The 17,939-nt window shown below is 45.3% G+C and overlaps 1 protein-coding gene across 2 annotated transcripts in view; it reads left to right on the forward strand.

Annotated features, from left to right (window-relative positions):
- Window positions 1-5,344: 5,344 nt before the first annotated feature.
- Window positions 5,345-17,939, forward strand: part of hmga2 (high mobility group AT-hook 2) — a 193,475-nt gene continuing 180,880 nt past the window's right edge. The window contains exons 1-3 of one of the 2 annotated variants that reach the window (XM_072485181.1): window positions 5,345-6,242; window positions 8,183-8,269; window positions 11,396-11,446. In XM_072485181.1, coding sequence (XP_072341282.1) covers window positions 6,138-6,242; window positions 8,183-8,269; window positions 11,396-11,446 — 243 coding nt within the window. In that variant the 5' untranslated portion in view covers window positions 5,345-6,137. The remainder of the gene's footprint in view (window positions 6,243-8,182; window positions 8,270-11,395; window positions 11,447-17,939) is intronic. The other variant, XM_072485180.1, reaches the window with a different exon arrangement.

A 17,939-nucleotide genomic window follows, 5' to 3' on the forward strand; every position in this document is an offset into this window, starting at 1 on the left:
AGCACGCATACAAGTTCTGCAAAAGGTGCTGTGTTTGTTGCTAATTGCGATTATGAGTTTCAATTCGTTTTTTAAAAAGTGTTGCGAACGTAAAAACGCAGAGAGCCAGGGCAAAATGACATTGGGGACCCTTAGAGCAATCTTATTTTTAAAATTCTGGAGTTGCCTGTCATTCAAAACATCCCGCGGCGAGATGCTTCAAAAATTAACAATGCCACTTTGAACGAGGGTTCCTGGACCGGGCAGGGCGTGGTGGGCAATGGGAGAGAGGGGCGATATTGAAAGGATTGTGTTGGTCAAGAAGAAAGGCCGGTGTATGTGAAACAGTCTGCATCCCAGAACGACGAGGGGAGTTAATGGAAAATGGAAGTGAGTGTTGCTCAAGGGGAAAGAGGGAGAGGGAGTCCAGAGTGAGTTTGTTTACGAACAAACAAAGCTGGTTGACATGTGCAAACTAAAGTTCAGGGTTAGGAGTCCTATCTGAGCGACAATTTTCTTTAATACGTTGGCTCCTCCCATTCCCCGGCTCTTGTCTTATGTTTCTAGATGGTCCCATTGTGCTTTGTGTAAATCCACCCCTCACCATCAGTGAAAACAATAAAACGTTCCTGCTGAACTAATTCACTGAAATAAAAACAAGCACGCTTGAAGACTTGTTAAAAAAAAACAGCGTCCACCTCTCCTAACTCAATCCACCCACCCACCCCGCACCCCTCCCCCAGGATCTGCAGATTTACACCCCAGATAGAATCATGTGTGTGTGTTTACAGATGGACGGGGCGGATAAAGCGAGGAGCTAAGCGGTGCCCCCTCTTTGTTTATGTCATTAGGTAAAAGTTGCTCTCGGTCACCAGCGTCTTTTGATCATTGGGGTTGGCGAGGGGCGGGGGCTCCCGTAACAGATCCAGCTCAGAGGCAAAGACTTTGTGAATGAATGAGATTTAATTGAGAAAAAAAAAGGTGGCTTTTTATTTTTCACCAATGTAAAAACAGCAACTGGATGTTTGCAAAGGAAATTTTAAACATATTCCTCAGTTTGAACTTTGCAAGATAATGTTAACACCGTTCCGGGATCGACCTGGACCCCCAAACATTCTTTTGGGTGGGTTTTGAAGGGTTGCTTTCCCCTGGTGTGGCCCCACCTTTCAGTGTCAATGCGTGTGGCACATGCTTCCAAATAATCCTTTCCCCTGCTGCACATCCTACGCTGACATTTCCTCAGCTGCCCGACGGAGCTAAAAGACAGGAAATAAACATATTTAATGTGACAGCCAGAGTCCACCATCGCTGTCAGAAATAGCAGCAGCGACCATCGCGCTTGTTAGCACATCCAAGTCAATGTTTTAAAGCTGTGAATAACCGCGCCCCCCAACTACAATAATCCCCCTCCCATCACCCCCCCTCACACATACACCCCCACCCCCTCACACTTACACCCCCACTCCCTCACACATACACCCCCACCCCCTCACACTTACACCCCCACTCACTCACACATACACCCCCACCCCATCACACATACACCCCCACCCCCTGACACATACACCCCCACCCCCTCACACATACACCCCACCCCCTCACACATACACCCCACCACCTCACACTTACACCCCCACTCCCTCACACATACACCCCCACCCCCTCACACATACACCCCACACCCTCACACATACACCCCCACCCCCTCACACATACACCCCCACCCCCTCACACATACACCCCCACCCCCTCACACTTACACCCCCACCCCCTCACACATACACCCCCACCCACTCACACTTACACCCCCACTCCCTCACACATACACCCCCACCCCCTCACACTTACACCCCCACCCCCTCACACATACACCCCACCCCCTGACACATAAACCCCCACCCCCTCACACATACACCCCACCCCCTCACACATACACCCCACACCCTCACACATACACCCCCACCCCCTCACACATACACCCCACCCCCTCACACATACACCCACACCCCCTCACACATACACCCACATCCCCTCACACATACACCCCCACCCCCTCACATACACCCACACCCCCTCACACATACACCCCACCCCCTCACACATACACCCTCACATATACACCCCACCCCCTCACACATACACCCCCACCCCCTCACACATACACCCACACCCCCTCACACATACACCCACATCCCCTCACACATACACCCCCACCCCCTCACACTTACACCCCACCCCCTCACACATACACCCCCTCACACATGCACCCCCACCCCCTCACACATACACCCTACCCCTCACTCATACACCACACCCCTCACACATACACCCTCACATATACACCCTCACCCCCTCACACATACACCCCACCCCCTCATACATACACCCCCACCCCCTCACATATACACTCCCACCCCCTCACACATACACCCCCACCCCCTCACACATATACCCCACCCCCTCACACATAGAACCCCACCCCCTCACATACACCCCGCCCCTTACATTCACCCCCACCCCCTCACACATACACCCCACCCGCTCACACATACAACCCAACTCCCCCACACCACTCACACATACACCACCCCCTCACAAATACACCCCCACATCACACCCCCTCACAAATACACCCCACCCACTCACACATACAACCCACCCTCACAAATAAACCCCCACATCCCACCCCTCACACATACACCCCACCGCCCACAAATGCAACCCCACCTCCCACCCATACACCCCACCCCTCACAAATACACCCCCACATCCCACCCCTCACACATACACCCCACCCCCATACATACACCCCCTCACACATACATCCCCATCCCCTCACACATACACCCTGTCACAAATATATCCCCACACCCTCACACATACACCCCACCCCCACATACACCCCCTCACACATACATCCCCACCCACACATACACCCCCTCACACATATATCCCCACCTCCTCACAAATACACCCCCACATCCCACCCCTCACACATACACCCCCCTCACACGAACACCCACACCCCCTCACACATACACCCCCACCCCCTCACACATATACCCCCACCCCCTCACACATAGAACCCCACCCCTCACACATAGACCCCACCCCCTCACAAACACCCCACCCCAACATACACCCCCAACCCCACACTTACACCTCCACCCCTCACACATACACCACCACCCCCTCACACATACACCCCCACCCCCTCACACATACACCCCCTCACACATATAACCCCAACCCCTCACATAGAAACCCACCCCCTCACACATACACCCCCTCACATATATACACCACCCCTTCACACATACACCCACTCCCCCTCACACATACACCACCCTCACACATATACACCACACCACCCCCCTCACACATAGACGCTACCCCATCATACATGCACCCTCTCACATGTACCCCCATTCCCTTACCACCACCCCCCACCACCCTCACGCCCACCCACCCCTTCACATACACCCTCATCCCCTCACATACACACCTCCACCCCGCACAAATGCACCCCCACCCCAACACACATGCACACCCATCTTCTCATACACTCCACCCTCTCACACACATCCCCCAGCCCCCCCCCCCCGCCCCACCCCCGCCAGCAAAAAAAAATATCGGTTGTTCGTGTCAAACGAGTCCGTTTGTAAAACACTGGACTATGGAATGACTTGGGAGCAGGGCCACCGGGAAATAGATCGCGCTTGTAAAAAAGTTTAAATTTCCACACCCATGCAGTTTGGATTTAAGTTAATTGCAGCAATCAAACGGGGTTGGGAAGCTGCCTATTGTTGTCAGGGAGTCATTAAGAGCTGGAGCCTATCCGTTCGCACTTGTGGACCAGGCTCTGCAGAGATGCGATCCGCCCGGGCCAAAGATGTATTTCAATTTCTCGGGGGGGGGGGGGGGGGGGGTTAAAAACAAGAAGCAAACCCCTGCCTCTGACTAGCCCACTGTCCTTTCCCGAAAACACACACACACACACAATGCCGGGAGTACCATCGGTCCCACTTTTAAGGAGTTTATGTTTTTGTTAGCACTTCCTGCAGTAATTTATGGCAATGGCTATTGATTAGTTTTGTTTTAAAACCATGATCATTCCATTCGTTTCAAGAGCTGACGCCATGCAGTCTGCAGAGGGAGGAGTCCAGAGCTGGCAGGCGGGCGGGCAAACCTTCCCGTCTCGCTTCTTGGGGGTCCCCTGTGCTGGGATTTTTTTGTGAATGAAGTTCATTTGCGGAATTTTTTTTTGTTGCTTGGGGGGGGGGGGGGGGGGGGGAGGGGGCGGTGGAAACAGTCGGATTTTAAAAAATATATAAAGTTCACTCGTTTTTGCAAAAAAAAAAACCACTCTCCTCTCCCAGGCGAATGATTGCGAAAACGCCTTCACTTTGTGCAAAAACAATCAAAAGTATAAAGTTCACATTCTGCAAACTTGTTTGTCTTCCCCGTTTTCTCTCTTACCGGGCACAGAAATTCATGCCTTTCTCCCTCTCTCCACCCCCCCCCCCCCCCCCCTCCCCAGCCTCAGCAACTTTCCTCCCTATTGTGTGGCAGACACGGGGGGAGATGGGGGGGGGGGGGCGAAATCCAGATTCCTTTTTCTGAACTGACTAGGCGATCGTGGGAAACTGCCTTCACGTAAAGCAGCGAATTCTTTGTCACTGTTGTTCCTCTGTAATTGATCTCACTTCATGTCGTCGAGCGGCGCACATCAAAGCGGCGCTTCGCTGTTGGGAGGTCGGGCAGCACATGGCAGCCCTGGAATGAGGAGCAGACTGCACCAGGTCGGGGAAGGGAGATGCTCCCGTCTGATGTGTGCACACAATCGCACTGTGGCTATGTGTGTGTGCATGTTTATCAATATATATATACATGTGTGCATGTGTGTATTTATTGGCTTAAACAATCCTCCCATACTCTTCTAAACATACTACTTACAATAACAACATTTATCTTTTAAAGTGCTTATATGTATTTTGGTTGGGGGTGGTGATGAAATCAGCAAATTGCTGACTGAGTAAAATTGTGAGTAGTTTTTTTGCATGCCAATTTTCGATTTGATGTGCGTTGGAAGGATAGAGGGAGACACACACACACACACTGCCGTGCCCTTTGTACAGCGATTACCCCCCCCCCCCCCCTAAATGCTGGGTCAATGATAGCAGCAGATTGCAGCAAGAGGCACCGAGCCTAGACTTTGCAATTCTGGTTGGACCGTGCACATTTAACGTTGGACTCGGCAAAGCACTCTCCCCCTCTCGGGGACGTTGTGCGCTGATTCTGACGGTGTGTGGATGTGTGTGTATTTAAATAACCTGCTGGAGTTCAGCCATTCAGAGGAAGCTTTGTTACAGAGTGCCCGAGCCTGGGACACGTGAGCTCCCCTGGCTCTGGCTGACATTCCCCCAGTGTTGGTGAACTCGTAATGTTTAATCTGGCTCTTGTCCGAACTGATCGCTGCTTCTCTTCGTCCTGCCTCTCTTCCCCCCCCCCCCCCCCTTCCTCCTTCTCCTATTCCTCCCCCTTTTTTTCTCTTTCTCAACCCCACCACCTTCCCCACTCCATCCCACTCCCCCCCCCCCCCCTCCCTCATCTTTTTTCCAACCAGGGGGAAAGGTGTTTTTTTTCGGGGGAGGGGGGTTAACCCATTCTCACATCCGTGGGCTGTAGAAGAATAACAACCCCCAATAATTCTCCCTTTCATTCAAACTCCTGTACCGACTGCTCCTCCTCTCCCCCCCCCCCCCCCCCCCCCCCGCACCCCACCCCCAACTTACAAGTATGGTCATTTTTTAAACTGGTTTCAGCGTGTGCTGTCCCGGGCTGATTCTAACTGGCTAAACGCACACCTAATTCTCGTTACAAGATTACAACAGAAGGGGTACTTAAAACAAAACCAAAAAAAACCAACGGTACCCACTTGCAGCATCCTGCAAATAAATTGTTGCCCTAGTTTCTTACCCCTGCCACCATCCACCACCCTTTCCCCTCCCTCGCTCCCATTCCCACCTCCATTTCTTTTCCCCCCCTCTCTCTCTCTCTCTTGCCTCCTCCTCATCATATCCAACACCAGGACGTCCGGTGTTTCTTGCTTCTTGTGTTAACCTGTTGGAAAGCGCCAGAGATTGTCAGAAGGCACAATGAGCACAAGAGGTGAAGGACCGAGTCAGTCCTCGACTCCCCCGGAACAACCTGCAGAGACACCGCAGAAGAGAGGTCGGGGAAGACCCAAGAAACAGCAGCAAGTCAGTATTATGCTGGGGGGGGGGGGGCGGGGGTGAAAAGTTGTCCTCTTTCTTAACGGAATGGGGGGAATCCAGGATGAGGAGCGGGACTTGTTGTCTTGGTGCTCTGGCTGTGCAGTTGCCACCCTCACCCCCTCTGCCTCCAGTGCAGTCCTTGCAATGGGACCCCCCCCCCCTCTGCCTCCAGTGCAGTCCTTGCAATGGGACCCCCCCCCCTCCCTGTCCCTCTGCCTCCAGTGCAGTCCTTGCAATGGGACCCCCCCCCTGCAATGGGCCCCCCCCCCCTGCCTCCAGTGCAGCCCTTGCAATGGGACCCCCCTCTCTGTCCCTCTGCCTCCAGTGCAGTCCTTGCAATGGGACCCCCCCCCCCCCCTGCAATGGGGACCCCCCCCCCACCTCTCTGTCCCTTTGCCTCCAGTGCAGTCCTTGCACTGGGGATGCTGCCCATGCTGTTAGCCAATGTTCACCGGGAGCAATCGCCACTGGATGTGTTTAATGTGGGTTAGGAGACGCTTTCAGCAACAGTGACCTCTGGGTGACTGTAACGTTAAATCGGGCTGCCGAGTGTAATCAACAACAATAATAAAACAAAACGCGCGAATAAAAACATGAATGAAGGATGGTGACCGGAGGAACCTGTTGCACATCTGTCTCCTCGAAGGCGTTTGGGACTCCCTGTATTGGCGGCTATTTCCACCCCCCCCCCCCTGTTTTTTAAGAATCATCCATTTAAAAAAAAAAGGAATCCGAAAATCCCGCCTAATTTGATGTCTTGTGGGACACACACACACACACACTCGCCCTTTCTCTCCCTCTCCCTCTCTCTCCCTACGTGGCTCAACAAAGGTTTATTTTCCCATGATTTTTTTTATGTTGCAGAAAATATTTCCTCATGTTACGCTGAGCTGCACCGTTTCAGCGGGAGAAAATGCCCCCTTTTCCCAACACTTTCAGGACTGTACTAATGGACCTTATTTTATGCAAATGGAATATTTCCAGATTGCCCATACCAAGAGCGAGGCACTTGTATTTTCTTTAGTCACTGGGCACAGTGCTTTTCAAAGCCACAGCTTTTGTGCCGGTCCGAATTAACTAAATGTGCCCCCGCCCCCCCCCCCCCTCACACACACACACACACACAATTTTTGGACCTTATTTCCATTGTTGGTTGCTTTAGATATAGTAAGCAGGCGTCCTGTAAGGATCGGCTGTTTTCTAATATGGTGTGTGCCCGGATCATGGAAGCTGCGGGGCAGTGGTTTATTTAAACAGCAAACAAATGCCTGCACAAGCCTTTTCCTTCCGTTTGGATTTGACACGTTCTCTTCTTTTATTAAATGTCTCCGAGTTGTTGGGGAAAAAAAGCTGCTGGCGAAGCGCGCAAGGTTGCAGCGTTACTCTCTGGAATACTTCCCCAACACTATTACTTTGGTAAATGGTCACTTTACAGCATTTAAAATAGAAGTAGCTTGCAGCATCAGGCTGTTTGGAGTATAGTGCAATGTACATTAAAATCAGTTACTCTTCTCTTGGAAACTTTTAAAACATCAGTTTGCCCTATTTGGTTAAGTCCACTTACATGTTCTGCACAGGTCACATCTATTTTACCAATAAAACATTCAGACACCTATTAAACAACAATTGTTATTGTGAAGATTCATATTCACAACAGTGATTTAAGAGGTGACTAATGTCTTGGGAATATGTATAACTTAAACATAGGGTTGTTACGAAAAGTGTAATTTGATTTAGTATTTTCCACAATTAAAACATATGGGCAAACAGATCCCACCAAAGTGTAGATTGCTTCCAAGCACCAGTTTTCTGTGTTGAACTTGTGCGGTTTTGTTTGTGCACATTCAAAAATAAATTTAATGTATTGAAACCTAGAGTTCCTTAGGTCTGTGTTTAACTGGCCACTGTTCCGTATTAAATTATAGGAACCAACGGGACCACCTACGCCTAAACGACCTCGGGGAAGACCAAAAGGAAGCAAAAACAAGGGTCCCTCTAAAGCAGCTCAAAAGGTGAGATTAACTTGGAAACATTTCAGAACATTAGCCACACTTCGAAGACTAGTTTTACAAATGAGTTCAATCATTTATCAGAATCCAGTTTACAAATGAGCTCCATCATTCATCCCGATTATCAGAGGATTTGCACCATTTTGGTAATTTGTGTTGTTTGAATCACATTTCCTGCAGCTTGCTGTGTCAGGAGTGGAGTCCAAGTTTTTAACCAGAGAGACCATGACCGCTTCCCATAGGAAGAATCATTTTCTGTTTCAGTTTTGAGGAAGCTGAGTACCTTTTTGAAAGGGGAAACATTTCTTTTGCTGTTTCTCACTATTAAGACCTGTCAAGTGTGCTGCACTGATTATCAGCGTTTCATGACAATATAGCTTATTCCATCGGAAGAAACATCTGATTCTTAGCTGCAACCTTTGCTCAGCAAGAATTAGCGTGGCCTGTGCTTTTTGTCCATTATAAATTCAGTAGGATGTTGAGTTGTTAATAATGTCAAATGCTAATGAGCAAAATTTTATAGTTTCTGAATTTGACACCACTTTAGATGCTGGACAGGGTGGCGCAGTGGTTAGCACTGCTGCTTCACGGCGCCGAGGTCCCAGGTTCGATCCCGGCCCTGGGTCACTAACCGTGTGGAGTTTGCACATTCTCCCCATATCTGTGTGGGTCTCATCCCCACAACCCAAAGATGTGCAGAGTAGATGGATTAGCCATGCTAAATTGCCCCTTAATTGGAAAAAAATTGGATACTCTAAATTAAGAGAAAACTTTAGAAACTGGACATCGCCAGGCAGGAAACTATGAAAGATTGTTAATAGTCAGGAAAATGTTTTTTAAAAAGTGTAATTCTGTTTTTCATCCCTGTGAAATATTAACAGGATAGAAGTTAAATATGACAACATAAGTTCTAAGTACCCATTTACTGAAAAACCCATATGGTTTATATTGACTGTAACAGTTCTCTTGCACCTAGTTTTTAACAATGTTAGTTATTAAATTAACAAAAATGCTTCAGCTAAGCAAAACGTATTATGGCTATGAAAGAGGAAAATCTAGAACAGAAGGGCACTTTTGAACAGGGCACTATAATTAAATGCATGCTGTTCCAAAATGGGTTTTGTTGAGGCAATTATGAGGGCATGTATATCATGTCATTAAATATTGCCATGAAGAAACTAACAAAGGTTGAGGCATGGTGTGTGTGTATGATTATTTGTTTGTTTGAAACCTCGTTTTAAACAAAAATGGTGTGTGAATCTCAATTCACTGTAACTCTCTCACAACGATAGTTACTGTTTGGCTAATTCCTCTTGATATTGTTTTCATTCATGTTTACCTTGAACTCAAATGTTCCCAGAAATCAGGAGGTGTGATATGTTCTTCTAATTGAGCCTTGGTTCAAAAACCTGAGTGTTTGTAATTGGAATGGATATAGAGAAACTAAGATATGGTGTTGACCTGTACTTTTAATTCGAAGAAGCTGATAAATGAAAAGGAAACAATGGTAGCTTAGTACATGCTTTTCTACATTTCCGAACCCCTGGTAAAATGGAAGTTGAAGGAAAAAACGTCAGAAACACTTGTTTTTGATGCTGATAAAGTCCAGTATATGGAAGAAATCTGCACTTATCTGGGAGATCGATAATACAAAACATGATAAGCCGGGTAAAGAAAGAATACTTCCTTAATTGGACTCTATGTTACAATCACCGCACAGAGTTTTTTTCAGAAATGTGTCATTTTCACTTCAGCTTTGCAGACGCAAGGTTATTAGTGTCATTAGCTTAACAGTCCTTGTCCTGGAAGAAATTGTGATTAATGTTTAACCTTGGCTTTCTGGATTAGAATCTGCGTCATTTTTCAAAATTAAACCCAGTCAGACACAACTATATTTTCGTTAAACATTCAATAACTTAGTGCCAATAAAATAAAAAGCAGTTAAACACTTTCACGAACCGAAACAGGGGAGGTGCTTTCAGAGTCCATCTAATTTCTATAACGTCACATTTAATACATCAAGTTCTAGGCATTGTAAAGTAACGCATTATTTTGACCGCTGTGATGAAATATAAATGCATGTACCATTGTGGTAATGTTACATAATCTCTAGCAACAGCTATCTATCCTGTACACCATCAATTACTCCCCTAACCTGAACCTTTGACATGGTCTATCTTGATGTATAACTGTATCATTTTGAAAGGCAGATACCCTTTCCAGGGTATATATATATTATTACTTAACAAAGGGAGGATGCCTAAGGAACACCTTATATCCATTAAATTATTTAAACAGGTCTTGTCTTGTTAATTGCCTTCAACTACACAGGTTTAATTTCCTCTGTGCCCAGCATAGCAACGTACAAAGGTACAGCTCAAAGCTCCACCTTTCTTGGTTCAGATCCCATATCAATTGTCTCCTTGTTTCAAGTACTTTAATAGCCCTGGAGTTCAGGTGACTTGCAAATCCACATGTTAATTGTTAACTGTTAGAGTTAAGACTTACTTAGAAGATCCATTTAGTTTTAGACATCATAGGCTCGCCTGTGAAAATTAATCACCCTGCTGAATTTGATCAGATTAACCTACTGCCTGTACAAATGGTAATTTGGGGCCAAGGACCTTTGTCCTCTTAATTTAAAACGTCAAAGTACTTCTGAGCAAATTACTCACTTGCATAGTAAAAGAGATGTTGGATGTAATTTCTCCACACATCTGGTCCTCCCTGATCGGCCACGCAGCCAATCTATTAGTGTATGTAAATAAAGGACCAAGTGCTCCTTGTTGTACAGGGGGTCAGATAGTTGCTAATATCTCAAAATTGCTCAACTAGACAGTAAAGCATAGTTCATTTAGGAAATGAATTGTCTTGGCGCTTTTCTTCTTTTGCTGGGGGGTGGGGGGGGGGGGGGGGGGAACTGAAATGATTCAGTGGCCTGGTCAATTAATACGCTCACTTGTTGGGAACCATGAAGTTGAATTGTGAACACCCCATAAGAGTAACAAAGTAATGTTTCATGCTTATAATTGATGCATGCGAACATGGGTGTTTAGGTTGTGACAGGACAACTTTAACGCAGTACTTCAAAATATGGAGATAACATTGTTTTCCCCAATTCCTTTGTAGAAAGCTGAGCCCACTGGTGAGAAGCGACCCAGGGGTAGACCTAGAAAATGGGTAAGTGCCATTTTTTTCTTGTGTTAGTATTGGACATTTTTTGTTTTCCTATTTATCTCCACCCCCCCCCATCCCGTAATGCAGGCACTGATTTCTCGCCCCATGGGTGGCCTCTACTTGTGTCCAGCACAACTGTCCATTTCTCATGTGCGAGTCTAGGTGTGTGTTGAACAGGCATTTTCCCTGGAGATGCATCACAACTGAGCTCAATCATGTCCTTGTCAAGCGTCGCCACATGTGTATTTTCAGCTGAGATAGCGGAATATTAATCAGGAGTGGGGACCATGGGTGATTGTTCTGGATTAGGGAAGGGAAGATGCTGGTGCCAGTGTTGATGGTCCAGTGGAGATCAGCTAACCTAATACAGAGTCAGGGCCAAGGCTACCGCCTATTTGGTTTGCATGGTTCACCAGCCTTCAGTTGCAAAACTAAAATTGTTTCCTTTGGAGGAAGAAGATTTAAAGGCCACATTAATTTGGGAAGCCAAGATAATGCGACCTCCAGTTATAGAAGAAAAAAGAAAGAAGAGTTTGTTTTTTAAATATTCTCTTGGCTGGTAGGTAATGTTGTTGGTACTGTGTCAGTTAATCCCTTCACAGAAGAGCTAGGTAAACATTTGATTATTGAAGATATAGGGATGAATAGAGACAGATTCTGAAACAAGATGGTTCCAATGCTGCAGGACTGGTGAAAGTGCCATTTTTCGAAAGCCAACCAAATGGGGATAAACAAAATAGGATGCAAGGTTACATAGCCATTCGTCTGCTTTTCAGGGGGAACTCTTCCTTATGGGAGAAAATGGGTTTGGGACAATCCGTGTTGAAACTGAGCTTTGCAAGGTTGGAATAGCTAGTCATTCAAAAGTCACTGATGACTTTTTTAAATGAAATGTAATGTTTTGGTAGTGTTTAACAGTAACAGATTCATGTATGGAAAACGTTTGCAACTCTTAGCACTAAAAAATATCAATTTTGAACTTTACTGTGGTGGATGAAAATCTGCTGCTAAGAGAAATCACTGCGGAATTTGACAGTTTCTATCATTTTGTGCTGTTACTGAAATAATTTATTCCTGTAACTCGGGCACCCACTATCACTAATATATGGAAGATTGTATTGTGTGTAATGGTTGCATTTAAAGTGCTCTTATTACATCCAATTTACAGCACACAAACAGACCATTTGATTCATGCTGAAGTCGATCCACACAAGCCACAAGAATCTCCCACTCCTCTTCGTCTTAAGTCTATCAGCATAATCTCCTATTCCTTTCACCCTTGTGTGTTTATCTAGCTTTCCCTTAAGTGCATCGATGTGATTCAACTCAACTATTCCTTGTGGTAGCGAGCTCCTCGCTGCAGATTCTCTGCACTCTCCGGATAGAGAATTTCCTCCTGAATTTGTATCAGATTTATTGATGATTATATTATATTTATGGCCTTTAGTATTTGAAATACTCCCACAAGTGGAAACATTTCCTCTGCGCCTCGCTGCTCAAACGCTTTCGTAAGACCTCCACCAGGCCATCTGTCAGTCAGGAGACCTCACAGTGTCCTTATTGTAAATCTTTTTTGACCTCTCTCCACTGCCTCAATATCCTTTCTGTAATGTGAAGACCAGAACTAGCATCTGATTTTATCCCCTTGGGGGATTCTATAAAATTGTGGCAATCTGTTATTCTGAGTGGATTTGCTCTTGTTCGTTAAATTCTTCATTTCACCATCATTGCTAGTCCCACGGTGCCTTCAGTCAAGAAAGTGTGAATCATGGACTCTTCCATACCACCCATTAATGTTGCTCTATGTTCGCCATTAGAGTTGGCGTAGTTTATTTGACAAGGTTACTATCCTTCTAAGGTACCTTGACTGATATTGGTCAGTTGAACAGGGGCCATTTAGCACAGGGCTAAATCGCTGGCTTTGAAAGCAGACCAAGGCAGGCCAGCAGCACGGTTCAATTCCCGTAACAGCCTCCCCAAACAGGCGCCGGAATGTGGCGACTAGGGGCTTTTCACAGTCACTTCATTTGAAGCCTACTTGTGACAATAAGCGATTTTCATTTCATTTAATTTCAGTTGTAGCTTGAAGGTATTTAAGCCTGAATGAAAGCTCAGATCAGGCTTCTTAAATGATTTGTTCAGGGGATGTGGGTAACGCAGGCAATGCCAGCATTTGCTGTCCATCCCCAATTGCCCCTGAGAGCAGTTAAGAATCAACCACACTGCTGTGGATCTGGAGTGGCATGTAGGCCAGACCAGGTAAAGATGGTAGATTTCCTTCCCAAAAGGACTTCAGTGAATCAGATCATTTTTTTGTGAACGACAATCAATAATATTTTTATTGCTTTCTAGCTTCAAGTCCAAGAATTTAATATGACTTGAATTGAAATTCCACCAGCTGCCGTGCTGGGGTTTGAACCTGTGTCCCCAGAGCATTAGCCTGGGCTTCTGAGTCCAGTGACATTACCACTACACCACAGTTTCTGAACAAAGGTCAAGTAACTCAGTCATTTTAATTTTGTTATCCCCCAACTTTTTGTGGTAGCAAATTTTGGGTAAGGTGAACATCATTGGAATTCCAAATCCAATTGAAAATTAGACCCTCTGCTTATGCTAATTCTGCAAATTTGATAGCTATCTGTCCATTTTGGTGCCTGAGCTGAGAAGCTATTTCCTATACTTCATTGAATTTTAGTTAATCACTATAGTAATTTTAAAAAAAAGTTGGCTGCTGGAAGGAACATGCAAGATTCTCCATATTGTTAACTTCAGCGAGTAAAGTTGTCAATATTAACAAATTGGAAATGATCTGCATGAAATTGATTTTATTCATTCAATCCCTGGTAGTTATGAGATGAAGGAACCTCTCACTCTGTCTGTTCCTGCCATTCATTTCTTGCTACACATTTCCCATCATCATCTTGCATGATGTTTTCTAAACTTAATCAAAATTGATAGAAGATACACAAATGGAACTGAGGGAGCTTTTCTTTCGTTTAAAAAAAATCTCAGCAATGAAGTGCTGTCTGTTCATTTGCCAGGATTAGCAAGCCATATACAAATTAAAAATAAATCTTAATCTAAAGGAGAGCTTTGTATTATTTTTGCAAGCGTCGCAGGTTCCTAGTGTGACTCAGCACACCTCTAAAATATAAACTGTACCAATACGTATATTCCAAGATGTCAACAATTTTGAGAATTATATGGAGCTCAGCTGTAAGTTCGGGGAAGCAAACAATAAGCAGTGTGGCACATAATGACAAGTTTGCCGTTTTGACCACTATAAGATGGAGGAACTGAAAACAAAATTGGTCGATTTAGGTCGATTTAGATTCACACTGCGGGTAACTTAGCACTGATTGCTCGCTTCTTGGCCTTTTGGCTAAGATCAAGTGATCGCTTCTCAGCCTTTTGTCTTAAGAAGAGCGTGAGATCAGATGTAATACCTGGATCTGGTATTTCTCTCTTGTGGGGACCATGAATTGGATTCAATTTGAATTGTTTTTTGGAGCAGGCAAGGAGCTGGATTAGGGGTTTGCCCCTGTGCACACTCCGAGCTCTGGCCTTGTAACTCTGATAAAGTAATAAAAGAAAAATTTAGCACTGATTGAAATGGTGCATTCGGGATGGAACGACTGGCAAAGGTTCCCATTCCTAATATCTGGAATCTACGCAAAGTGGACACAAGACTGAAATGGACTCAGTTGTGATGTCCCTGCTTGAAGAATAGCCACTTGATAACAGGTTCTAGTTCCTCTGGAACTGCTGTCTGTCAGGAATTTCTAGTTCAGTAAAGGAGGAGGTTAGGGGGAATAAAGAGTCAAAATAGAAACAATAAATCAAAATATTTGTTCCATCAGACTCTTTATATATCTGTGCACAAGGTTCTGGGGCGGGATTCTCTGCCGGCGGGATTCCCTGTTTTGCCGGCGCAGCGGGGATTTCCCAGCAGCATTGGGCTGCCCCACCATGGGAAACCCCATTGACAGGCCAGCGTAATGGAAAATCCGGCCGGCGGGTCGGGGCAGGAATGCGGCGGGGTGAAGAATCCGGCCCCTGCTGTTCCAGTGGGCATTTAGAAACATAAAACATAAGTATACGATTTTTGTGAATGAAGAATGTCCTGGAACAACAAAACATTTGCTTATTATAAATGTCCTTCTAATCACACTTGTCACGACTCCATCAGTGTGTAACAGTCATGACAATATAGTTCTTTTTAAAATGTTTCCAATTAAGGGACAATTTTAGCGTGGCCAATCCACCTACCCTGCACATCTTTGGATTGTGGGTATGAGACCCACACAAACACGGGGAGAATGTGCAAACTCCACACGGACAGTGACCCAGAGCCGGGATCAAACACGTGTCCTCGTCGGTGTGAGGCAGCAGTGCTAACCACTGCGCCACCGTGCTACCCGGCAATATAGTTCTCATAAATATGAATGATTGCTATGGGACTGAATGTATATCCTGTGCATTATTAAGGAGGCATTCTCCACTGTTTAGCAGAAGCTAACATACTAAGTAGAGTATTATTAGTTTTCTATCTTGCATCTGTACTAAGCTTTCAAGTTTGACATTTTTTCTTAATTAATTGATTTGACCATTTCCAGTAACTAGATGTTGACTTCACTTCTGTGCTTACAATTATGTAATTTAGGAACACAAGATCAGGATTAGGCATTTAGCCCCTCGAGCCTTGTCTTGAAAGCCCCATTGTATGTATTGGGACACCCATCCAATTATAAGGAAATAAATACTGATTTGGGTGTGTGCTTATCAAGTAAATTAAATAACGTTGTTACCATGTCCTGAGTTTAAATTAAAAATATGTAAAAGGGATACGAGTGAAGACATAACAATTGTATTACTGAAAAAGTGCAACAACGTGATAAGTGATTCTAACATGTGTATAACAAAGAAGTTAATTCAAATCAAATGTATGTCGTGCAATACTTGATCAGCTGCACAGGCTGTTTTAAAGATCTAAAATAACAGATCTTAATCATATTCTTTTTTAAAAAAAAAGAGAAAATTCATAGCTCCAGGAAAGAAAGCATTTTCTTCAAAATGCAGTGATTATGATGTTGAGGTAAACACATTGCGTTGTCACACAGTTCTTATTGTTCAGTGCCAGCCAATGCATTAGGCACATATACCGAAATGGGAATCCAGTCATAGCTATTTTATTTATAAATTTAGAGTACCCAATTCATTTTTTCCAATTAAGGGGCAATTTAGCGTGGCCAATCCACCTAGCCTGCACATCTTTGGGTTGTGGGGGCGAAACCCACACAGACACAGGGAGAATGTGCATGAGACATGAAGGTTCAGTTAGGGCGCTCGAGAGTTACAAGTTAGCTAGGAAGGTCTTAAAGAGAGAGCTAAGAAGAGCCAGGAGGGGACATGAGAAGTCTTTGGCAGGTAGGATCAAGGATAACCCTAAAGCTTTCTATAGATATGTCAGGAATAAATGAATGACTAAGGTAAGAATAGGGCCAGTCAAGGACAGTAGTGGGAAGTTGTGCTTGGAGTCCGAGGAGATAGGAGAGGTGCTAAATGAATATTTTTCGTCAGTATTCACACAGGAAAAAGACAATGTTGTTGAGGAGAATACTGAGATTCGGGCTACTATACTAGAAGGGCTTGAGGTTCATAAGGAGGAGGTGTTAGCAATTCTGGAAAGTGTGAAAATAGATAAGTCCCTGGGCCGGATGGGATTTATCCTAGGATTCTCTGGGAAGCTAGGGAGGAGATTGCTGAGCCTTTGGCTTTGATCTTTAAGTCATCTTTGTCTAAGGGAATAGTGCCAGAAGACTGGAGGATAGCAAATGTTGTCCCCTTGTTCAAGAAGGAGAGTAGAGACAACCCCGGTAACTATAGACCAGTGAGCCTTACTTCTGTTGTGGGCAAAATCTTGGAAAGGTTTATAAGAGATAGGATGTATAATCATCTGGAAAGGAATAATTTGATTAGAGATAGTTAACACGGTTTTGTGAAGGGTAGGTCGTGCCTCACAAACCTTATTGAGTTCTTTGAGAAGGTGACCAAACAGGTGGATGAGGGTAAAGCAGTTGATGTGGTGTATATGGATTTCAGTAAAGCGTTTGATAAGGTTCCCCACGGTAGGCAGAAAATACGGAGGCATGGGATTCAAGGTGATTTAGCAGTTTGGATCAGAAATTGGCTAGCTGGAAGAAGACAAAGGGTGGTGGTTGATGGGAAATGTTCGGACTGGAGTCCAGTTACCAGTGGTGTACCACAAGGATCTGTTTTGGGGCCACTGCTGTTTGTCATTTTTATAAATGACCTGGAGGAGGGTGTAGAAGGATGGGTGAGTAAATTTGCAGATGATACTAAAGTCGGTGGAGTTGTGGACAGTGCGGACGGATGTTACAAGTTACAGAGTGACATAGATAAGCTGCAGCGCTGGGCTGAGAGGTGGCAAATGGAGTTTAATGCATAAAAGTGTGAGGTGATTCATTTTGGAAGG

Source organism: Scyliorhinus torazame, chromosome 19, assembly GCF_047496885.1.
Source record: "Scyliorhinus torazame isolate Kashiwa2021f chromosome 19, sScyTor2.1, whole genome shotgun sequence".
NCBI lineage: Eukaryota > Metazoa > Chordata > Chondrichthyes > Carcharhiniformes > Scyliorhinidae > Scyliorhinus > Scyliorhinus torazame.